General features: G+C 49.1%; 1 protein-coding gene across 1 annotated transcript in view; it reads right to left on the bottom strand.

Moving 5' to 3' along the window:
- Nucleotides 1–5,502: 5,502 nt before the first annotated feature.
- The window catches only part of LOC144582492 (prostacyclin synthase), a 55,655-nt gene continuing 36,454 nt past the window's right edge, over nucleotides 5,503–24,703 (bottom strand). Inside the window, exons 6-10 of the mRNA XM_078371937.1 lie at nucleotides 24,158–24,339; nucleotides 15,960–16,128; nucleotides 14,822–15,003; nucleotides 12,838–12,989; nucleotides 5,503–9,613 (exon numbers count right to left, since the gene is read on the bottom strand). Coding sequence (XP_078228063.1) covers nucleotides 9,469–9,613; nucleotides 12,838–12,989; nucleotides 14,822–15,003; nucleotides 15,960–16,128; nucleotides 24,158–24,339 — 830 coding nt within the window. The 3' untranslated portion in view covers nucleotides 5,503–9,468. The remainder of the gene's footprint in view (nucleotides 9,614–12,837; nucleotides 12,990–14,821; nucleotides 15,004–15,959; nucleotides 16,129–24,157; nucleotides 24,340–24,703) is intronic.

Raw genomic sequence — 24,703 nt, forward strand, 5'->3', positions numbered from 1 at the left:
TTTTCCGTCTCCTCCACTGACTATGAATGACAATTTACTCAGGCAATGCTCACAGAACCCTATGCGGGAGATGGTATTATTATCCATCATACCATTTTCCAGGTGAAGAAGCTGGGGCACAGAGAAATGCCCCCAATCGGGGTATTAAGTGGCTCGGCAGAGATTTAAGCCCATACAGAGCCCAAGCTCTCGTACATTATGGCTTCTAAGTAAAGCATAAAAAAGTTATGACATTTATTGGTCTCATTTTAACACAAAATCCCAAAGTAGGTGGTGCCAGGATCTGTCCCAGCAGCAGCCGATCTGTCTCAAGGTTCTCGTTCGATTTCTCGGAGAGTCTCTTGTCCACATAATCACAAAATGGCTGCCATGCTCAGCCTCTCACATGACAACTCCCAGAGCAGGAGGAAGAAAGAACATCTCCCATATTTTTGAAGTTCCCCACTGATTTTCCCAGCCATTTCATTGGCCAGTACTGGATCACATGACCACAACTAGCCCAGTTACCGGCAAGAGAAGCCTGATACCATGTTTGGCTTGGCCCTGTCTTGATTTAGAGGTTGGGCCCATTTCCTTTGAGCACAAGACTGTCTAATATCTGAAGAAAGCCAGGGTTTCTTCTAGTGAGGGAGTTGGCCAATTAATTAGTGTCTCTTCCGCAGTGGTCAGCTCTCAGAACACCTGAGGTAAAGTCACATACAGACCCTGCTCTTGTCAAGGATCCAGAAGCCCCAAAGGTTACTCTCCCAGGTTTGCATAACGTGGGTAGTCTCAGTCCATTTGTGTTGCTATAAAGGAATACCTAAGGCTGAGTAATCTCTAAAGAATAGAGGCTTATTTGGCTCAATGTTCTGCAGGCTGTACAAGATGTGACACCAGCATCTGCTTCTGGTGAGGGCCTTACGCTACTTTCACTCATGGTGAAAGGGGAAGGGCAGCCTGTGTGTGCAGAGATCTCATGGCAAGAAGGGGAAGCAAGAAAGAGACGAGGGAGCCACCAGGCTCTTTTCAACAACCAGCTCCTGCAGGAACTTGCAGGAATAGAGGAAGAACACACTTATTACCAACGGGGAGGGCACCAAGCCTTTCATGAGGGATCCACTGCCATGACCCATACCCTTCCCATTAGTTCACACCTCCAACACCGGGAATCGAATTTCAACATCAGCTTTGCAAAGGTCAAACATCCTAACTATCGCATGGGTGCACCTGCCTTGTCTCTTCCAGGCCACTGGGAAGCTCCATGGAAGGTCCTGGGGCCATAAGATCGCACGCTGCCAGCTCTTCCCCAACTCATTAGACTCCCGGCCTTGCAGACACAGCTCTCAACCACGTCCCAAATGGCCATGACTCCCAAATGCCAGACCAATAATGTGTTTTCATTTTCACTGGCCCATCATGGAATGAATGAGAAAAATAGGGACAGTGGAATGAGATTTGTATAAAGCTAAATTGATTCCATTTAAAGGATGGTGGTTTACTTTCCTACTTAAAGTCTCTAATGGCTTCCCAGGGCACTTAGCATAATGCCCAGCCTCCTCTTCCTGATGAGGTCTGCACCCAGAGTGGCTCCTGCCATCCCCTCACTCAGCCTCAGCCTCCCTGAGATGCTCCTTCTCCAGCACACCAAACCCTTTGCCTCTTTAGGCTTCTTTGGACTTGTAGTCTCTTTCTCCTGGAATGTTTCTCCCTAGTTCTTTACAAAGCTGCTCTCTCATCTTCACCTCACCTCATATTGCCACCTGCCTGGAGACTTTTTCTAACTGCCTCCAAGGCCACGGGCACATCCACCTCCATTCAGCATCCATCACCTCCTGCTGTTTGCTTGTCTTCAGAGCCCTCCTCAGCACTTGACACTGTATTTATGCTAATTTGTCTCTTCACTGGGTGGTCTCTGCTGCCCAAATGTGAAACCTATGAGGGCGGAGACCTTGCCCAGACCGGTGCAGTCTCTTCCTCCCTGGTCTCCAGCTTCCCACCCCTCGGCATGCATGGTGAGATGGATCCTGCTACAACATAAGTTGAACCGTGGCTCTTCTCTACCCGGAGCCTTCCGGGGCTGCTGGCCACGCCACACTGCCTCACTCTTCTCCTGGAACCTGCTCCAGAGCTTCCCATCTTCACATTTGCCATTACATCTCTCCAGAACATTCTCTCCTCAGATGCCCCATGGATTGCTCCTCTCATTTCCATCAAGCTTCTGTTCAAAGCTCCCCCAGGGAGGCCATTCCTGCCCACTCTAAAATCACACTTCTCATCCCCTGACATCTTTATTCTTCTCCAAAGTGCTTATCTCCATTTTACCTGCTTTATATTTTACTATTTACCTCATTTGTTTTGGTCTCTCCCATGAGAGTGTCCGTGCTGTGAAGACAGGGATACAGCTTGTGTGTGTGTGTGTGTGTGTGTGTGTGTGTGTGTGTGTGTGTGTGCGCGCGCGCGCGCACGCACGTGTGTGTTACTCACTGCCAGGTCCTGTTGTCTAGAACAATGCCTGGTACAATGAGAGGTGCTCAAAATATTTACTTAAAAAATGCACAACAGCTTTCTTGAGGTGTAATTCATATGTCATCAAATCTGCCCACGTGGCCAAGCACAGTGGCTCACACCTATAATCCCAGCATTTTGCGAGGCCAAGGTGGAAGGATCACTTGAGACCAGGAGTTTGAGACAAGCCTGGGCAATATGATGAAACACTGACTCTACACAAATATACAAAAACAAAAGTTAGCCAGGCAGGAATGGTGGCTCATGTGTATAATCCCAGCTACTCAGGAGGCTGAGGTGGGAGGATCACTTGAGCCCAGGAGGCAGAGGTTGCAGGGAGCTGAGATCGCACCACTGCACTCCAGCCTGGGTGACAGAGTGTGACCCCTGTCTCAAAAAAAATTTGCCCACTTAGAAGTATATTCAGAGTTTTGCAACCCTCACGGTCATGGTCACTCCGCATTCCTCCCTATTTCCCCATCCCTGGCAAACACTAGTCCATTTCATGACTCTATAGATTTGCCGATTCTCGACGTTTCACATACATTCAGTCCTATAATAAGTGGCCTTTTGTGACTGGCTTCTTTCACTTAGCATAACGTTTTCAAGGCTCATTTGTACTGTAGTGTATATCAGTACTTGATTCCTTTTTATTGACAAATAAGATTCCATTGGAACGGGGGATATACCATATTTTGCTTATCCATTTATCAGCTGGTGAACAATTGGGTTGTTTCCACCTCTTGGGCTATTCAGTATAGACTTTCGAGTGAGTGGTTGTGTTAATTCTAATACGAAACCTACCTTTCTGCTTTAGGGGTATTACAATATCCTTTCATAAACTGACAGTAGGAGTAAATGTATTTCTTAATGTCCTTACCTGGAAAGATAAAACACTGGGTCTTTCTGTTGACTTTAATGGTACAAGGGTATGAAAGGCCAAAAAGTCTTGGAGCTGCAGATGACTAGGGCCCAGGCTGTAGCAAAGGCTGGGTCAGTGGCTCAGGGCAGCCAAGCCCTGTACCTCTGGCCTTGCCATGTGGTTCAGACCATGACTGGTAAACAGGAGAGCATAATGTAACACTTCTCAAACTCAGGTATGGTACCCCTCTGAGGGCACACGCTGATGTCCTGAAGAGAAAGACTACATTTCCCAGACCTCTGTCTGTCCAGCAAGACATGATCATGTGATTGACTTCTGACCAATGGGATGAATGCAGGAGATTTTTCTCTTCTTTGCTTCACCCTCCTTCCTGCTTGGTGGAACGTGGAAAAAGTGGCTGGAGCTCAAGCAGCCATATCCACCTCTGAGGTGAAAACCACTGGTTACAGATGCTAGAGGGTCCAGAAGGAGAGACCTGTGATTGTGGAGATGCCACACCACCTCTAGCTTCCTGTATCTGCTTGAGAGAGAGAGAAAAAAAATGTGGCCAGGGACAGTGGCTCATGCCTGCAACCCCAGCACTTTGGGAGGCCAAGGTGGGTGGATCACTTGAGGTCAAGAATTCGAGACCGGCCTGGCCAATATGATGAAACCCTGTCTCTACTAAAAATACAAAAATTAGCTGGGTGTGGTGGCGCACGCCTGTAATCCCAGCTACACAGGAGGCTGAGGTAGGAGAATCGCTTGAACCTGGGAGGTGGAGGTTGCAGTGAGCCAAGGTCACACCACTGCACCACTGCACTCCAGCCTGGGAGACAGAGCAAGACTCCATCTCAAAAGAAAAAAAAAAAAGAAGGAAAGAAAGAAAAAAGCCTGAGGTCTTGAATGCCTGCAGTCTTGAATGAAAGCATGCTGATGTATAACACGTTGCTATGTTACTGTGAGAAGTCTGCCACTCACTGCCAAATCCAGTCCCACCCGATGTGCCTCCATGACCTCCTCCTCACAGATGAGGAAACTGACGTGAGAGACATCTGCCCTGGGACATTATTTCTATACAAAGATTTGAGATAAAAAACAAATTTCCCTTTTAACTTTTCCCAAGGCTTGTTTAATCCATTTCACCCCTTCTGTTTTCTATTCAAACACATGCATGCATTCTGGGGAAGGATGGAGAACGTCCAGTGAATTTTAAAGAAAGGATTTGTGTTGTCCACTTGTTACCAAGGTCTGCCCCAAGGTCCTCTAATGCAGCGGTCCCCTACCTTTTTGGCACCAGGGACTGATTTCATAGAAGATAATTTTTTCACGGACCCAGGGGTGGAGGAGGGGATGGTTTCAGGATGGTTCAAGTGCATTACATTGATCGTGCACTTTAATTATATTTTTATTACATTGTTTAAAATAGTGAAATTATACAACGCACCATATGTAGAATCAGTGGGAGCCCTGAGCTTGTTTTCCTGCAACTAGATGATCCCATCTGGGGGTGATGGGAGACAGTGACAGATCATTGGGCATTAGATTCTCATAAGAAGTGTGCAGCCCAGATCCCACGCATGCGCAGTTCACAACAGGGTTCGCGCTCCTATGAGAATCTAGTGCCACCACTGTGAGGTGGAGCTCAGGCGGTCATGCGAGCGATGGGGAGTGGCTGTAAATACAGGTGAAGCTTTGCTCACTTGCCATTCACCTCCTGCTGTGCAGCCCAGTTCCCAACAGGCCAAGGACCTGTACTGAACCGTGGCCCAGGGGTTGTGGTTGTGGACACCTGCTCTAATGGGTACTCGGTCCCTCTGCTGCCAGCAGGAGGACCACTGAAAGAAAGATCCTGAACACTGTCTCAGGCAGCAGAGGAGCCTGCATTTGAATCCCAGGTCTACTGCTTCTTGGCCACGTGTTCTTGGGCAAACCACTTCACCTCTCTGACCCTCAGTTTCTTCCTCTGTAAAAATGGGGATACTATGTATGCCTTGGAGGGTAGGTAAAGGTGTGACTCGATTCTGTCTGTGAGCGGCCCGGGCCCAGAACAAGGCACAGAGTAGATGCTCCGTGTTCCTGTCTCAGGAGCTGACCTCACCATTCCAGGCACAGCCAGGGGCCTCCGTCAGAATCACACTTGGAGACGGTTCCACAAACAAGATGGTTTAATAGATTTCAGCATGTTTTCACTTGACAATGTTATATGAAAATAGAATCTTTATTAAAATAGCAAAGCACAACAATCACTGCTACTCAGGAAACACAGTCTTTATTTATTGTTCTTAATGATCAAAATCAATGACTTTGGGCAAGACCTGTGAACTCTCAGAGCCTGTTTCTCCTTCTGGAGGACAGGCAGGTAGGACATTGCCAGCTCCTTGTGGGTGGGAGCCACTGGTGGGAGGAGATGGCCCTGGTGGCCCGTGTGATGAGCAACTCACTCCTCCTTCTGTCCCTGGAGAAGATCAGGGAGATGCCAGGTGGCCTTAAGGCAATGCTAACACTTGCTTATCTGGTTTTGTAACAGAGAAGAGACAGCTCTGAGCCTTGGCCAACCAGCATGGAGCCCCCTCCCCAGTGCCACTGAGCGATCTCGGCTCACCGCAACCTCTGCCTCCTGCGTTCAGGCAATTCTCCTGCCTCAGCCTCCTGAGTAGCTGGGATTACAGGCACGTGCCACCGTGCCCAGCTAATTTTTTGTATTTTTAGTAGAGATGGGGTTTCACCATGTTGACCAGTATGGTCTCGATCTCCTGACCTCGTGATCCACCCGCCTTGGCCTCCCAAAGTGCTGGGATTGCAGGCGTGGGCCACCGTGCCCAGCCCGATCACTTTCTATTTTTGGCAGTGAGTGATACATGTTATCCACTATCGGCAGCAATAGAAAAAAAAGTTCCTTTTTAAAATAAATTTAAATGTAAAAAGCGACTCTGTTTAAAGGAGAATATTTGGTAAACAACAATATTAAAAGATAGCAAATAATAGTAATAATCATAATGGTAAGGAAACACTTCATTAGGTTAACTTAAGAGTATTTAATTCTTGCCACTGAGCTTTAAAAAAAAAAAAAGAATATTCCTTACATATGTCCAGCAATTTTGATTCTTTTTTGGCAGGGGGTCGAGGGGGCATAGTCTCGCTCTGTCACCAGGCTGGAGTGCAGTGGTGCAATCACGGCTCACCACAACCTCCGACTCCTGGGTTCCAGTGATTCTTCCGCCTCAGCCTCCCGAGTAGCTGGGACTACAGGCACATGCCACCATGCCCGGCTAATTTTTGTATTTTTAGTAGAGACGAGGTTTCACTGTGTTGGCCAGGCTGGTCTCAAACTCCTGACCTTGTCATTCTCCCGTCTTGGTCTCCCAAAGTGCTGGGATTATAGGCGTGAGCCACTGCGCCCAGCCAGCAGTTTTTATTCTTAAGCTAAGGATGAAGAAATACCATGGCATCCACGTACCTTCCTATAGCAGGTAGCAGGTAGCTAACCCACTCATCTCTCCCTCGTTTCTTTCTGGCTCCTATTTATTTAAAAGAGAAAAAGAGAGAAAGAAAAAATAACAAATAAAACAAGGGCAGCTTTAAATCATCAACTCCTGAGCTGCACTTCAGTATCTCAGGCAACAGCTGGAGCTGCCTTGTGGGAGCAGGTCTTTTCCTTGAGCGTAATTCACTAATGATCACGGCTTCAAGGAGGTGCGACCTTTAAAGGGAATTGGCCCTTCTTTGAAGGCAGGTGAGAATCTAGTCTCGGTGACAACCCAGCCTGATTTGGAAGGGGGAAGTCATAAGGGTTTTCCCCCAGCACACCAGGGTTGCAGCCTGCGCGAGACCTTCCACAGCTATTTCTGCCGGCTTGCTTCCTTCCCTTCCCAGCCACCATGAGGCAGCTGAGGGTTGCCACGGAAACCGGCTCTGTCCTCCCACTGGAGGCTGCCAGCTCTGATTTCCCGCAGAGTTAAGAAGGAGGCGGCAGCGGGGGTCACCCAGGCGTGAAGATGGGTTTCCCTGGGGATATCCCGCCTCCTGCCAATCACAGTGTCTCTCTGGGAATCCTGGGGGTGCCTGGAGGCGGAGGCCCAGGGAAGCCCCCAAACCCCAGTGCTGCTCTGAGAAGAGACTAGGCTCTGGGACATTCAGAGGTCTGGGGTTCTTTTCTCTCCCTCCAGCTAAAGCTACAGGGAGCTCATCATGTGACTTACGAGATGTCCCCATGTTTAGGTGCCTCTCACTCTGTCAGCTCTCTGTAGAAAACAATTGCCCCATCACCATCCCCCTTGAGCCCAAGGAACAGGAGTTGCCCATCCAGATTTGCTCCCAGGACAGTCAATCTGCCCACGGAGTTCTACCGCTTATGAGCTATGTGGCCGCGGCTCGGTTTTCTCATCTACAAAGCAGGCACAGCCCTCCTTCTCTTCACAGAAATGCTGTGTTTCTAGAAATACTGTCAAAAGGGCCTATTGCAGGCATGTAAAGGGTCTCAATAAACAGGACCTAATATTAATATAAGTATTTAGCATCTAAAAAAGGTTTGTAGGCCATTTTCCTCTTTAAGCTGTATTTTATTTTATTTCCTGACACAGAGTCTCATTCTGTCACACAGGCTGGAGTGCCATGGTGCAATCTCAGCTCACTGCAACATCCACCTCCTGGGTTCAAGCGACACTTGTGCCTCAGCCTTCTGAGTAGCTGGAATTACAGGAGTGTACCACCACGCCTGGCTATTTTTTGTATTTTTAGTAGAGATGGGATTTCACCATGTTGACCAGGCTGGTCTTGAACTGCGGGCCCCAGGTGATCCACCCACCTCAGCCTCCCAAAGTGCTGGAATTACAGGCATGAGCCGCGGTGCCTGGCATAGGCTTTTTGTTCTAAAGCTGGGGCAAAGGCAAGTTTTCATCACCGATACATTTGTTCAAAGGGTGGTGCACTCAGGCTCGGTCGGACCAATTAGCTGGTCCCCACCACCTCTTGTAATGTCACTTCTAAGAGTTAGAGCAGGGTCTCACACTCAGATGCCTTCAGGGCCAGGAGGCACTGTGAATGCAGAAGCAGACCCGGCAGTGAAGCAGAGAGCTCCTAGCCTGCATAAGGGAGGCGCCTGCCATTCAGCTCTGGCCAAGAGTTACCCTTGGGAATGTGAGCCCAGTGTGGTCAGATATACCATGTTTCCAAGAGAAGCTGGACATTTTGAATGAACTCTCCCAAAGATGATAACAACTAAGGTAATTTTCTTTGAGTGCAGTCCAAACAAAGCAGGTCTGCAGACTGGATCGTGACCACAGTTTGGGCTTCTGCACTAGAATGCATGAGATCAGCACCTTCTTTTTTGGTTTGAACAGTCTAAGGAGTCCTGGGTGGCTTCTTCCAGCCATCTCCTCTGGCCTGTGTCTTCCTTAGCTCCCTGCCTGTGTGCTGACACTGAGAAAACCCATCCCATCTGGTGCCTGTCACTCTAGAGCAGGAAACTCCACTCCTCAGAGCCCCGTGTTTGGAGGGTGCCCCTGTTCCGTACCCAGAACGCATCAGCCTTGAGGAAAGCTCTCCTGCATTTTCTCACGTAGTGTGAGCAGTGAGGGAAGTGTCTGGTAAATGGGGCATCCAGGGAAGCAGATATTCTAAGGGACTCCTTTGGCTTTAGCTGGTTTAAGGATCATTGGGGGACTGACTGCTGAATGACATCAATGGACACACTGCTAGGTCCTGAGTGGCCTTTCTGTGGCAAGTATCTGCTTTGACTGGATAAGGCCTGGACCATGATAGCTGATAGGAGCAGGGAAGGTGGCCTTCCGGGAGTTGGGGGCAGAGCAGTGAGGACTCCTAGTTCCTCCTTGTCTGTCTTCACAGCGCCTCCTGGCCCTGAAGAAATCTGAATGATGAATGAGGTGAGTTGGGAGCAGATAAGGCCTGATTTTGGAAAGAAAACTTTGCAGCCGATAATCCATAGAGCTTTGTTCACCGTCTCTTGGCTTTTCCCCTCCCTGGACCCAGCCTTCTGGGAGAAAAGCAGGGAAGTGGTAATGCTGGCCCCTGCACCCAGGCCAACTGTGCACGCAGAAAGCTAGGAGGCTGGGGCAGGCTGGGCAGAGGCAAGTGCATGGATCCGTCTGCTCCCTGTGTCACGGCCGGATGCGGTAGCGGATGGGCACGTCATGTTCCGGCTGCATCAGACCGAAGCCATACCTGCTGAGGTCAAACTCAGGGATTTCCACATCTGCGTTGATCAGCTCCAGGTCCAAGTGCACCAGCACGAGGAACACAAATCTGCAGAGAGATGGCATGGAAGGTGTGAGGAAGAGGGGTAGGGTGGGGTGCTATCAGGAATAAGGCAGGGATTATTCCTGTGGCTGCCTCCTGAGTCTGACTTCAACTTTGGGAAAAGTGAGAAGAACAGAGGAGCGAGGAAGCAGAACAAAGGCATTTGCTGCTCACCACATTTGCCAGCCCCCTGTAAGGTTAGGCGGGTCCGTGGATGAGTTCTGGTGAGTGGACTGTGTGCAGAAGTGGCCTGTGTCATTTGTGTGTCAAAGCCAGTTTGTGGCTCTCCAGCTGTCCCTCCTGCCTAGCAGCCATGCAGGCTTCACCTTGAGATAGCGGAGCCAGAAGAGGAAAAGAGCCTGGCCCGAGTCTCTGCACAGAGTGGGGAAGCCCCCAAACCCACAGCTGATACCATGAGTGGAACTAAACCCCTGTTGGTAAAAGCCACTGAAGCTCAGCAGGTGCAGAGCTGAGCCTATGCTGATTAATATAGACTCCTCTGGATCCTTCAGCCCACACCCTTCTCCACCCTTCTCCAAACTCCTGGAACCCTCACTGTCTATCCTGGCCAGGGCTGCTGCTCTTAGGTGTCTTTGTGAGGTTAGAAACAGGCAGTGCTCTCTCAAGACATTTTACTGCCATCTCTGAGAACACTGTCCTAACAACTGCTCTCTACTGCCATCTTCTGGGAAAACTGTCATAATAAATATTCAAAGCTGCCATGCCTATGATGTAATCAGTGCCCCCACAAATGTGGAGCCAGCCCTACAGATGTCAGCGGTTGCTGCCTGTCTGCCTCATCTTACCACTGCCTGTGTTCATAAGGGTCAGAGAATATCTTATGACTCTTTTCCCACCATGATTCCCTACCCAGACCCAGGTGCCCGATGCAGGACTCAGCACATGGCAGGGATTCTTTTATCTTACTGAAGGAGTGAAGAAGGGGGAAGATGAGGAGAGAGGGAAGTTAACACTCTGGAAAGAAGATCTGGGCTGTGCCGCTTATGGGGATGTGGCCCTCGCCAAGTTCCTTCTCACTCTGGGTCTCGGTTCTCCCATCTGGTCAAAGAAGGGAAAGACAGGATGGTCTCCTCCAGCTCTGAGGCTGTAGAATACTAGAGGGTGAGTTTCTATGGGATGGCAGTTTTGTGCTAACCCCTGGATTGGAACCTGGTGCCTCCACTTCCCAGGAACATGACCACAGCAAATGGGCTACCTGTCGAGACTCCGTTTTAGACGGACCAGCATGGTCATCGTGACGATTCAGTGAGATAAAAATAACAACAAATTAGCCAATTTATTGGAACACTGTGGGCTATGCACCAGCTAAGCATTTAGTATCTATCGTCTCTTTTTATCTGTCCAAAAACTTGATGAAATAGGAACGCCAGTCGGTTCTGCTCTAACACTTGTTTTGAACAGGTGAATTTGTTCCAATAGGATTGATATATTAGGGCACAATTTGAGTATAATGCAAGTTTCACATTTGCTCATATGCAATTTCACTTGTGAGAAACATGAGATGAATACAAAAAACTGTACCCAGCTGAACCCTGGCTGTGCAGAAATCCAGAAAACATACACATACAGCTAAGCATCAGTCTAGCCAGTTACTACAGCCCTTACATAGTTCTTAGCCAAGTAACATGCATAAAATTTTACTACCATTTTCGACTGGGTTCTTCTTTCTTTTTTTTTTTAATGTGTCACCGATGAGGTTTTTGAGTGTTGGGCCCAGTCCCTCTTTTCCTCTAATCCCTGCAGTTTTGTTTGTTTGATTGATTGGTTGGTTTGCTTTTTTTATTTTTTGAGACAGAGTCTCACTCTGTCACCCAGGCTGGAGTGCAATGGTGTGATCTCAGCTCACTGCAACCTCCATCCCCTGGGGTTCAAGAGATTCTCCTGCCTCCGTCTTCCGAGTAGCTGGGATTACAGGCATGCTCCACCACACCTGGCTAATTTTTATATTTTTAGTAGAGACAGGGTTTCACCATGTTGGCCAGGCTGGTCTCAAACTCCTGACCTCAAATGATCCACCCACCTTGGCCTCCTAAAGTGCTGGGATTACAGGCATAAATCCTGCAGTTTTTGATGCATGATTTCATACAGCAAAGTGATTTTTAGGAATGCATATGAACTGTATTATGCTCATAATCAACTCCATTTTCTCAAGGAAACTGAGGCCAAAGGTTAATGTAATGTGCCTATTCACGTAGCATAATGCATGCACATTAATAATAGTAATAATTATGATCATAATTAACATTTATCAAATGCCTACAATGAGTCAGGCAGTGGGCTAAGAACTTAGAAAGATCCAACTCATTTATCCTGATACCCCTGGGGTGCAGTTATAATCAGAACCTCTGTTTTACAGTTGGGGAAACAGAGGCTCAGAAGGTTGCCCAGCTTATGATTGCACAGGGCTGGACAGGAGGACAGGGCAGATGTCATAACCCCGGTCCAATCTGTCTGTGAACTTGGTGGCCAAGGCTCCTGGGGTTCAGGGGAGATCATTTATGAGGCTCTTGGCCCCCACAGCCATTAAAATAACCAAGTGGGAACAGTGAAGTTTGGCCAGTTCCTAACATGAGGTTCTGAACACGCAGCAGCAGCTGCAGACGGACAACTACGGTCAGCTGAAAGGAAGGTCCAGTTTTTGGAATTTGTACACCAGTCTTGGCGGGAAGAACCTGCTGCCAGATCTGATTATTTCAAAAGAAATCCAAAATCTGGCTTTTTTTTTTTTTGAGATGGAATCTCACTCTGTCGCCCAGGTTGGAGTGCAGTGTCATGATCTCGGCTCACTGCAACCTCTGCTTCCAGGGTTCAAGCGATTCTCCTGCCTCAGTCTCCCAAGTAGCTGGGACTACATATGCCCACTACCACACCCAGCCAATTTTTGCATTATTTAGTAGGGACGGGATTTCACCATATTGGCCAGGCTGGTCTTGAACTCCTGACCTGCCCACCTCAGCTTCCCAAAGTGCTGGGATTTCAGGCATGAGCCACTGCACCCGGGGCCTGAAATCTGGCTTTTTAAAGTAAGCTCTTCTGATTTTTAAAAGCGCATCGTTGAAAAACCACAAATAAATGATGGCTCACAGGCTGTCTGTGTGGAGCTTCTGCCAAACCATTCTCCTGGCTGACCCCTCAGTCCCAGGAGAGAAGGGCGCATGCCAACCAGACGGACAGGAGCCCCCCTGGCCCCACCCTGGCCCCCCACTCACTGTTTGATGCTGTTGACTGCGTAACTCCTCCCCAGGCAATGATTGTGCCCCGCCCCCCAGGGCATGTTGTAATTCTTCAGCCGTTTCCCATCCTTGTAAAAGTCTTTCTTCTCTGATCCGTCAGGGTTCAGGAATCGGTTGTATTTAAATACCTGAAATAGGAAGAAGGTCCATTTCTGACCCTACTCCCAGAACAAGACTGCACCAAGAAAAATGTATGAGGATGTTCATAACAGTCATGTTTGCAAGAGGGAAAAACTGGAAACCATATATAGGTCAATTGATAGGAGATGGGTTAAAAAAATTATAGAGAAAGGTTTGTGTATACTGACATGGAAAGAATTTCTACAATTGGTTGTTGAGAGAAAAAAAGCAAGTTCTTTTTCCATATGATCCTATGCACACACCAGTCTTTTCATGGCGTGTGAATGTGCTATATGTATGCCTGAAAAGCCGTGAAAACAATTCACAAGGCACACTCCAAACCACGGGTAGAGAACTCTGTAGAACTGGAGAAGGGAAATATATATTTTTTACTTTTAAGTATGTATTTCTCCATATTTCTTTATACTTCATGATAAGTATATATTACTTTTGTCATGTAAAATAAAAGAAATTTAAATAACTTTTTAAAAGAAAATGCCAGTTTCCTTTGGTTACATTGCACAGTGGTAAGGCAAGGATTGTACCTGAGCACAGGGCTTGACTGAAAAATGGGTGGAAGGATAGGTGAATGGACCAGTGGATAGACTAAGAGATGGAAATGTGGATGGAACAATGGATGAATGGAGGGATGGATGAATGGATGGGTAGATGGGGTGGATGGATGGGATGAATGAATGGGTAGACTGATGGATGGGTGGAAGAATGAATGAATGGATGAATGGACAAATGGATGGAAGGATGAGTAGATAGGTGGATAGACAGATAGATGGGTGGATAAGTAGAAGAATGGGTGGATGAATATATGAGTGAGTGGGTAGATAAATGGGTGGGTGGATGGATAAATGAGTAGATAGATGAATGGACGGATGGATAGATGGATGAATTCATGGGTAGGTGGGGGGATGAAAGGGTAGCTTGGTGGGTGAATGGATGGATGGATGGGTGGATGGGTGGATGGATGGATAGATGGGTGGTTGGGTGGATAGATGGGTGGATGGATAGATTAATGGATGGATGGGTGAGTTTGTGGATGGATGAATGGATAGATGGATATATGGGTAGATGGGTAGATGGGTGGATGGATGGATAGATGAGTAGATGGGTGCTGGATGGATAAATGAATGGGTAGATGGGTGAATGAAAGGGTAAATTGGTGGGTCGATGGATGAATGGATGGATGGATGGATAGATGATTGGATAGGTAAATAGGTGAGTGCGTAGACAGATGAATAAGTGGATAGATGGATGCATGAGTAGATGGGTAGACAGATGAATGAATGGATGGATGAGCATGTAGTTTAGAGTCTGACGCACGGTAAGCACACAGTCTGTTAGCAATTGTGAAAGTCTGCATCATCTCAAAGTCTGGGGAGAGAGAAGTGTTGGGAAACTAACCTTATCATGTTCTGAAATAAGGAAAGTGGCTCAGCTATCACGAAGCACTCTGTGAATGAACATCCCCTCATGTTCAAGGTTCCTCAGATACCCTTGAACATGAGGGGATCTGGGTCTGACTCGAAGAGAAGCTGCGAAAAAAGGTAGGAGCCAGAGAGGTATCAGAAGGCTGGGGAGAGACGGGGGCCATCAGTATCTGCTTCTGTATGATCCCATTTCTTCTTCCTTTCAACCTCATGAGGCAGGTGCTATTATGAGGTCCATTTCACAGGTGAGGAAGCAAACACAGAGAGGTGAAGCAATCTGGGCAATGTCACATAGCAAACGAGGGGCAGAGGCAGGCTGCCACTCAGATCTGGCTCATCCCAAAGTCATTGATTTTTCTCCCACAGACCCCATATGACCAGGCACCCCTGGCATTTACCTCTGGGTCTGTGTAGATTTCCGGGTCTCTCTGAGGGCTCAGGAAGGGGAAGAGGAGGAGGCGGTCACCACGTCGCAGGTTGAATTCTCGCCCGTCTGCCATGGGCATGGCCAGGTCCACCACGACCTCACGGGTGATGAAGGGAGCAGCCGTAAGCCTGAGGCTCTCACTCAGCACGCTGTCTGCACGGGGCAGGTGCAAGGAAGGGTCAGCAGGCTGTCCCTTCACCTGCTCATATGCCACCCCCAGCTCTTATTTTACAGAGGAAGATGAAAAGGCTCAGAGAGGGTGCCTGCCTTGCCCACAGTCACACAGCAAAGTGGAAAAGGCCAAATTGATGAGATATGGTCTCTGGTCCCTCAGAGACCCTTGAACATGAGGGTATCCAGGTCTGACCCCAGGAGAAGTTGTGAGGGCAGGTGGGAACTAGGAAGATATCAGAAGGCTGAGGAGAGAGTAGGGTCATCGGTCTCTGTTTCTGCCTGCCTGGCATATATTTCTCTTCTGGAAATGGGCCCCTGATTTTCCTCTAGGGTCCACCCCTCTCTCACTCTCAGGAGTTAGACTGCTGATTCTGAGCTCAACTACTGGGATGGGGCTGTGCCTGGCCAATCAGAGCATCCCTCTGAGCCCTGTGATTGGTTCAGGATGGATACATCACCCAAAGAAAGCCAATGAAACACAGTCCTAGGATTCTTGGTGGGACCATTGTAAGAGATGCAGAATCTCACAGAGCCGGGAGGAAGTCAGCCTTGAGCTGCCAATAGCTACCGCCAGCCTGAGACTGAGGAAACAGTGGGAAACAGGGCTGAGAGGTGGAGAGGAACTGAGTGGTCCTGGTGACATAGTTAAAGTGCCTGGGTCTATCTGTGCCTCAGGCCAGTCCTCTGGATTTTTTAGTGGCATGTCTCAAAGTACCTTTTCACCTCAGCCAATTGAAGTTAGGTTTTCTGTCCCTTGCCTCCTAGCTGACACTGAAGTATGGAGATGCCAGGTGTGTGAAGATAGGAGACTCAGGGAGACCCTAGGTTGGAGGACACTGATGGACCCTGGAAGACAGAAGCCCATGTTGGGGAGAGTTTTGGAGTCCACAATGACACAGTCTTAGGGGCTATCTTGGAGGGTCTGACCATCTCACCAAGCACAGGTGTGCTGTCTAGAACCTTCTGCGGGAGGGTGGTCATCTGCAAGAAAGGCTTCTCTGCTGGCCAAAGGATACTCTCGAGCTCTCCACGGACAGCAGCCAGGGCTTCAGGATTCTTGAGAAGGAAAAGCAGGAGCCAGAAGGCAGCAGGACCCATATTCCCCTGCAAGGAGAAGGGCCCCTGTTATGCCATTATGAGGGCAGAGCTGACTCGTCTCTGCCAGGGACACAGCCCAGGCCAAGACAGAGGGGCCAGTAGGCCTGAGCTCCCACTGCTGCCAAATACCTGGGCATGGCCAGTGTCTATCTCCAGCCTCAGGACGTGTCCAAAACTGCTCTGTGGCCCAAAATACCGACTTCACGCCCACTCGTGGCATCCCTGACTGAGCAAAGTCATGAATCCTAGGTCACACAGGTAATCTCCATAGCTAACCAGCAAGACGGTGTCAGTAATAGGAACAGGCTGTCTCAGTTAAGACCGTTAACATCTGAGAATGATCACGTTGTTGGCCCCAATTCTTCACCAATCCCAGAATCCACACTCCTTACCATGTGACTTCACTGTTCCTCCCAGTGAAGAGCAAGAATGTATTTCCCCTGCCCTTTGAATTTAGGCTCAGCTGTGGACTTACTCTGTCCAATAGAAGAGGCAGAATTGACAGAACACCCACTCTGCACCTAAGCCATGAGAGACTTGGTGTGTTTCCACTGGCCTGGCAAGCCCAGTGATTCCAAGAGAATGAGAGACTCATGGACAGAGCTGAGCTGCCCCACTGAGCCAGACCCACAGGCCCATGAGTTAAATAAATGCTGATGGGTATATGCCACTGAGTTGTGGATGTTTATTATGCAACAATAGCTAACTGGTGCAATATCTAAAGATTTGCTTCCAAATACAATGATTCGCGATGTAGTTTGGGATTCAAAAGTTCCTTATATGCTTTGTATGTTAAAATTCTATGGTCACTTGAATAAATGCGTTGTGTACACATAAAACAAAGCTGCAGTCATCACTGATGACTGTGAAAGCTGTGAATAAAAAATATTTAAACTTCCTAATAGGTAAACACTTAGGAAAATGAATGGAATTTCTTGCTTCAAGGCTCAGTCTTAGCTGAACATTTTCATACACATTTTAGCCTCAGCTCTTTGGTATGTGGCTAAAATGTGTACATGGCACCCTTTAGTGATCCAGAGATGGGTGGAATGCCAACTAATCTCCATTTGGGGTAAGGTTTTTGTCTGCCATGACTATCCTATTCAGTCATAATAATGGAATATTAAGTCATCATTAAATATCATGTTTACCCAGTAATTTCATTACAGACATAATTGCACATGGGCGAAAGGACGTATGCACAAAGATAATTATTGCAGTGCTAACATAATAGCAGAAAGCTGGAAACACCTCCATGTCTATCAAGAGGGGATCAACGAGATAAATGAAGATCCAACCATGGGCTGATGATGCAGGAAGTCACTAAGAAGAAGCTGGCTCTGCGTGTACTGATGCGGGACTGTAGCCAAGACACACGGAAGCATGCAAACAGCAAGGTGCAGGGTGGCGGCTCAGCGTGCTGCCATTTGTGTGTTTGTTTAAAGAGAAATATACATGAAGAAGCACAGACCATTGCTTTTTTTTGAGACAGGGTCTCACTCTGTCACCCAGGCTGGAACTCAGTGGCACAATCATAGCTCACTGCAACCTTGACCTCCTGGGCTCAAGTGATCCTCCTGCCTTAGCCTCCCAAGGAGCTGGGGCCACAGGCAAGTGATACCCAACTAAGTTTGGTTCTTTTGGGTAGAGATGAGGGTCTCCCCATGTAGCCCAGGCTGATCTCAAACTCCTCCTGGCCTCGAACGATCCTCCTGCCACAGCCTCCCAAAGCACAGACTATCTCTAAGAGACACCAGAAACTGGTAACTGAGGTTGCCTTGGAACAGAAGCTGGGAAGACAAGAGCATAGGGCAGAAGGAGACTGACTTTCCTTGCAAATACTCTTTCACACTGTTCAGAATTTTTCAATGGACACATTAATTTTAAATGAAACAGAAGACCCCTAGGCTGGAGTGCAGTGGCGTGATCATGGCTCACTGAAGCCTCCACCTCCTGGGCTCAAGTGATCTTCCTACCTCAACCTCCCAAGTAGCTGAGACCACAAACATGCACCACCATGCCTGGCTAGTCTTTCTATTTTTTTGTAAAGATAAGGACTCACTGTGTTTCCCAGGCTGTATCCAAATGATTTCTATAGTGATGTACGATGTCATGAGAAATGTTCATGTTACAATATTAAACCAGATAGAAGGTTAGATTGAAACAGCTGCATGATCTTAACCACAGAAGAAAAGCATATGGGTAAACGCTGGAAAGAAATGCGCCAAAGCATCAATGATGGTGAGACAGATTTTGTCTTCTTTAGTGCCCATGAGGCCATGAGGCCCCACACTCCTCCGCTCAATACTTCCATCACGCAGGCGCCGTTATTAGTCCTTTTACTGAAAAGGAAAAGGAAGCACTCCCTGGTTGCTACCCACTGCCCACCATATAATGGAGGCTCACTGGTATCTGTCAAATAAACGTCTGTGTCCCTTTAGACCAGGGGTGGAGCCCCAAGACAGCCTGGGAGGTGGGTGGAAAATCCCTGGACTGAGACCACACAGAGTTGGGTCCAAATCCCAGCTCCCCACTTTCTGTGACTGTGGGCAGTTCACATCCCCCTTTGGGTCTCAACACTGGGGGTAACACTGCCACCTCCTGGGTGACCGCAAGGGTCCAGTGAGGCTGAAGCAATCCCATATGTGCTGTGCCCAGAGTAGGTGCTCAGAAGTGGTTACCCCTTTCTCACCGGCACCTACCCTGAATTTGAGAACAAGTCGGGGGGGCCTCGGGCCCTTTCTGAGAGTTCTGCCAGCACCTCAGGTCCAGCTGAGACAGCAAGGTCACTTGCTGTCCATCACTTAAATAGCCAGGCGAATGCGAGTGATAAATAATTCAGCACTGGGTTAGCTCAGCGCCAAGGCCATTTTATCTGGCCCAGGTGGTCAGATGGGGGCCACCACTCACTAATTACCAAGCAGGAGTGGAACACATGGGTGCTTGGCTATCTCTGCTTGCAGGAAAAAGCTGTGGCAAGTTAAGGAGGTGACCAAGACCACCTTCCATCCAACTGCACAGATGTGAGTGTGAGCGTGCGTGTGCGTGCATGCAGCCATAAGAGATACTGAATTCACCACCCTGGAATTCGAGCTCTCGCCCATGGAGCCTTGCCTCTGTTTATCAGGAAGTTTCTCGTTTGTCCTCATTCCCTCCTACTGCAGCCAAAGGCCATGACCCAGCAGTGATACCTCCTGTTCTAGCTTTCCTGTGAATGTCGGTGGCTGACCTCTGGGAGTCACTGACTGCGGGCCAGAACACGCCCTTGTCGACTCGCATGCTCCATCTTATTACCTCCTGACCACACAGCCCATCGGTGGGAGTGGGGGACACCCACTGTCTGAGTCTGCCCTGCACCTGTAACAGCACCCCGCTTTCCTTCACAGAACCACCTCCTCTTAAATCCAAGTCTGTGTGGGTCATCCAGGGCTGACCCATCCTTCCAGACTTCAACTGTGGCCATGGGACCCAGGCAGAGACACTGAGTGATCCACGCAGAGGGGACGTGTGAGGGGGCTGGGCCAGTATCAGGCGTGGGAGCTGTACTAGAATTTAGCGGAAGGGGAGCCCTCCTTCACAGGGATTGCTAAATTGCCTGGAGCTGCTGGAGGGCATCATAGCCACCCCCCAGGGCAAACCCTCTGAAGATGCAGCCCAGCAGAAGGGAGAGCTGAGGGATGGGGCCCGGATGGTGTTTCTTTTAATTTTTGTGATTTGAAAAATTCCAAGGGAAAAAAAGAATATGTGATGACGACGTGTTAGTTTAGGTCATAAATTGTAACAAATGTGCCACTCTGCTGAGGGGCACTGGCAATAGAGAGGGAGGCATTGGGAGAAGCAGGGTAGGGGAGATCCCTGCACCTTTCCTTCAACTGTGCTGTGAACCTAACCCTGCTTTAAAGATAGAGTCTATTTAAAACGAACAAAAGCCCTACGCGCAGTGTGGGATCCTGGATGGGCTCCTGGAAGGGAAATAGGATGTTAGTGGGAAAACGGGGGACATGTGAATAAAGTACGGACTCTGGTTACTAACAATGTCCCAGCGCTGATTCTCAGTCTTGGTCAATGTATTGCGGTTATGTGACATCAGGGAAAGCTGGGTGAAGCGTATCTGGGAACTCCCTGTACTATCCTTGCAACTCTTTTATAATCTAAAATTATTTCAAGATAAAACTACTGAGGAAGAAAACAAAACAAAACCCCCAACCCTCTTTACAGATGGTGAAACTGAAGCCCAGAAGGGTGACTTGTTTGAGGTCACACAACTAGTTTAGCGGCAGGTGTGAGTTTCCAGCCAAGTCTATCTGACTCTAAATACTGTGGTTTTGCTTTCCACTCTGTTATCAAACGCCTCAAGGGTTCTTCCTCATGATCACTATCTCAGCGCCGCTCTCTGCAGGCCCAGCAGCTCCCCTGCTCACCTCCCCTACCTCTCAGGACCACCCAGGAGTTTCCAGGGCTGTGTGGCTGTGGCTGCTGAGGATATGATGGAGTGAAGGCCAAGCCAGATATGGGGAAGGAAGAGAAGGACAGGATGTGACTGATGGTGCTGAGGGAGTCAAGCATCATGACTCTCAGTCCTGGTATTACCAGCATTAGTGAGCTCAGAGCTGGGAGGGAAACCTGTCCTGTGTTTGGAAACTCTCCTCCAACTGCCCCCCACCACCCCATCCCACCTTCCCTTAGAGCCTCCTCTTCTCCCTGCCTGGGCCTTAGGTCTCCACCCACAGGGTCCTACCTGGATGCCCAAGCCTCCCTCTGCCCCTTCCATCACTCTAGCTCCCAGGCTCGGGGGTTCTGGATTCATGGAGCTGTTGTGAAGATCCTAGAGATAACGTTTGCAAAGGGCTCGACAGGATGCTTGGCCGAGGGGAACTGCTCAGTATCTTTTGAGATTATTATTCCTGACTCATCATCTCTGACCTTACAGCAGCAATCACAGCTACCATTTCTCAGCCTCTCAGCAGCATCTGACTCAGCTTCCCACTCCTGGCTCTCCCCTGCCCTCCCTGGCCCCTTCCTCCTCACCTCTCTCAACATTGGAGAGCCCCGGGGATGCCCCCTTCTCCACCCACCCTCACCCCCAGTATCTCCTTCAGTCCTGAGGCTTTAAACTTCTCTCTGCTGACAACTTCCAAAGGTACAGCTCAGCCTCAACCTCAGACTCCAACTCCAGACACTTCTCCAAGTGTCCACTCCTCCTTCTCCATCTCAAATTCAACACACCCAAAGCCAAAGCCCCAATCTTCTCCCTGAAACTTGCTCCTCCCACCATCTTCCTCATCTGCCCATGGCCTTGCCATCCCTCCTGTCACTCAGGCCCAAAACTGGAGTCATCCTTGATGGCCTCCCCCACAGTCCCATCCAACACCAGATCCTGTTGGCTCTACTTTGGAATATGCTCAGAATCAAACCACCCCCCGACCCTGGCCCAGCACCACACTCTCTTGCCGCGATCCTGCAGTGGCCTCCTCCCTGCTCTCTCCGCCTCTGCTTCCCCCACTACAGTCTCTTGTCACTGCTGCAGCCAGAATGATCCCTCTAAAGCATAAGACAGACCAGGTTTTCCCTCTGCTCAGAGCCCTCAGCAGGTACCTCTCTCACTCAAAGTAAAAGCCAAAGCCCGCCCCAAGGACTACAGGGCCCTGTGTAGTCCAGCAGCTCTACCTCCCCACCATGTCACCCTCAGTCCTGCCTCAGGGCCTTTGCACTTGCTGCCCCCTGCCTGCGAGCCTTCACTCTATGTATTTACATGGCCCACCCCTCACTTCCTTCAGTCTCTGCTCAGATGTCACCTTTCAGTGAGGCCTTCCTGGACCATCCTATTTAAAATAGCCCCTCCTCACTCCTCTCTGCTGTTCCTTTCTCCTGCTGCACCTCTTCTCCATAGAACACATTCTCTCTAATCCTCGTTTTGTTTTTCTGAGACAGAGTCTTGCTCTGTTGCCCAGGCTGGAGTGTAGTGGTGCGGTCTCGGCTCACTGCAATCTCTGCCTCCCGGGTTCAAGTGATTCTCCTGCCTCAGCCTCCTGAATAGCTGCAAACACAGGCGTCTGCCATCATGCCCAGCTAATTTTTGTATATTTAGTAGAGATGGGGTTTCACCATGTTGGCCAGGCTGGTCTCGAACTCCTGACCTTGTGATCCGCCCGCCTAAGCCTCCTGAAGTGCAGTGATTACAGGCATGAGCCATTGTGCCCGACCTAATAATTTTTTTTTTTTTTTTTTTGAGACAAGAGTCTCACTCTGTCACCCAGGCTGGAGTTCAGTGGTGCCATCTTGGCTCATTGCAACCTCCACCTTCCTAGTCCAAGTGATTCTCATGCCTGAGCCTCCTGGGTAGCTGGGATTACTAGTGTGTGCCACCATGCCCAGCTAATTTTTGTATTTTTAGTAGGGTCAGGATTTCACCATTTGGCTAGGCTGGTCTCAAACTCCTGATCTCAAGTGATCAGGCCGCCTCAGCCTCTCAAAGTACTAGGAATACAGCTGTGAGCCACTATGCCTGGCCTCTAATACATTTTAGATGCTTACTTGTTTATTTACTTATTTATTTTTAAGACAGGGTCTCGCTATGTCACCCAAGCTGGAGTGCAGTGGCACCATCATGACTCACTGCAGCCTTGACTTCCTAGGCTCAGGCAGTGCTCCTACCTCAGCCTCCCAAGTAGCTGGGATTATAGGTGCATACCACCACGTCCAGCTTGTCTACACAACATATTTTTTGTAGAGGTAGAGTGCTGCTATGTTGCCCAGGCTGGTCTTGAACTCCTGGCCTCAAATGATGTTCCTGCCTAGCCTCCGAAAGCATTGGGATTACAGCTATGCGTTTATTAATTGTCTATCTTCTCCCACCAAAATGCTAGCTCCCTAAGGGCAGAGATTTTTGTCTGTTTTGCTCACTGCTCTATCCCCAGCTTCTAGAATGAGGCTTGGCATGCAGTGGGCGCTCTAAATGTTGGTTGAAGATGTTTATTGAGCACTTATTACCTGCAAGGTATAGTTACAAAACTGCACATGTATCATGGCTCCCTCCTTTCATCTTCACAAGCATGTCTTGAAGTGGGTGCTGCCATCCCCATTTTACAGATGAGTAAACTGAGGTGCTCAGAGGCTAAGTGACTGACTTGCCAGGAAGTGTCAAAGTCAGGACTCAAATCCAGGCAGGGAGGTCACGGAGCCTGAGCCAGAAACTCCGGGGCCAAGTACCCTCTTGGCTCTGCTCCCAAAAGGCTCTTGAAAAGTTTTCCCACCTGCCTGAATTCTGGACACTGTCAACGACTCAACCTCAGAGGACATCTTGTCCCCAGCTCCTGCCCAGCTTTCCTGACCCTGCCAAAGGCTGTTCCCTGGCCTTAATGCCACTCAAGCCCCTCAGCCAGCATCCAGTTTTGCTGACACAGGTCATTTCCACAAGGAGTTCTGGGGACAGTCTGGAGCTCCGAGTCATCTCTGCACATAAATATGTTATTAGGCACTGATGTGGGAGACAACTGCCAGTTAATCCCAGCCCCCACCCCTTGCCAGTCTCTGCCTGCAAGGACAGTTAATGGCTCTGAGAAGAAACTAAAAATAAGCTGCAAGTCGATGGGAGAGGAATTACCCAGAAATGTCAGCCTGTGCAACTGTCACTGTCGAAGTGGGGCCAAGAGGAAGATGGGGGGCTTGGAGATCAGGAGTGAGGCAGGAACCGAGCCTGGAGCCCTGCACCATCCAAGGCTGCCCCCTTTCTTTCACTCCAATATCTGGCCCATGACCAAACCCACTGACTCTGTCTTCCTGAAATTTCCAAAATCTATCCCCGTCCTCATCACCTCCGTGGCTGCTACCTGATCCTGTCACCACCGTTTCCTCCTTGGTGACCTGTTTTTGCTTTTGCCCCCGAGATCCTGTCCCTCCTCTGCTCGGAACTCTCCTAGGCCCCCATCTCATCCAGAGAAAAATCCCAAGTCCTCACCTATGAGGACCCACGAGGCCCCCATATCACAACCACACAGGCACACTTGCACACACCCACTCGCACACTCACGCCCACCTGTGTGGCCCACAGCTGCAGCACCAGGGCCCGTGCCTGCATCTCCTCTGACACATCCATCTCCTCCAGGTGCAGTAGGTAACTCTCCAGCCATTTGCTCCGGTGGGCCCTCGTGGCCAGCCTGGCTGGGGACAGCAGCTTCCACAGGTGACTTTTGACATTGGACATGTGGTCCTTGTCTCCTGCAGGGGCAGAGAACAGAGTAGGGATTACAGATTTAACATCACACCCAGGGCTGGCCAGGCATGACCTCCTATGAGGCCAAGGGTCTTCTGAATGTCACTCCTTGAGGGTGGGGAATTCCTGTGGGAAAGAAGCTGCAGGGACAGGCCTGCAGTGGGAAGCCCTTTCAATACCAACTTGCTTATTATCTGTCTTACCCACAGTAGAAGGCAGCAAGGGGTCTTGTCTCCTGCTGGTGGAAGCCCTATTTCAATCACCTCTATGTCCCCAGCACCCGGCCTGTAGCAGGTGTTCAATAAATAAATATGCATTGTATTAGTCTGTTTTCATGCTGCTAATAAAGACATACCTGAGACTGGGTAA

Source organism: Callithrix jacchus, chromosome 5 (assembly GCF_049354715.1).
Source record: "Callithrix jacchus isolate 240 chromosome 5, calJac240_pri, whole genome shotgun sequence".
Taxonomy (NCBI): Eukaryota; Metazoa; Chordata; class Mammalia; order Primates; family Cebidae; genus Callithrix; species Callithrix jacchus.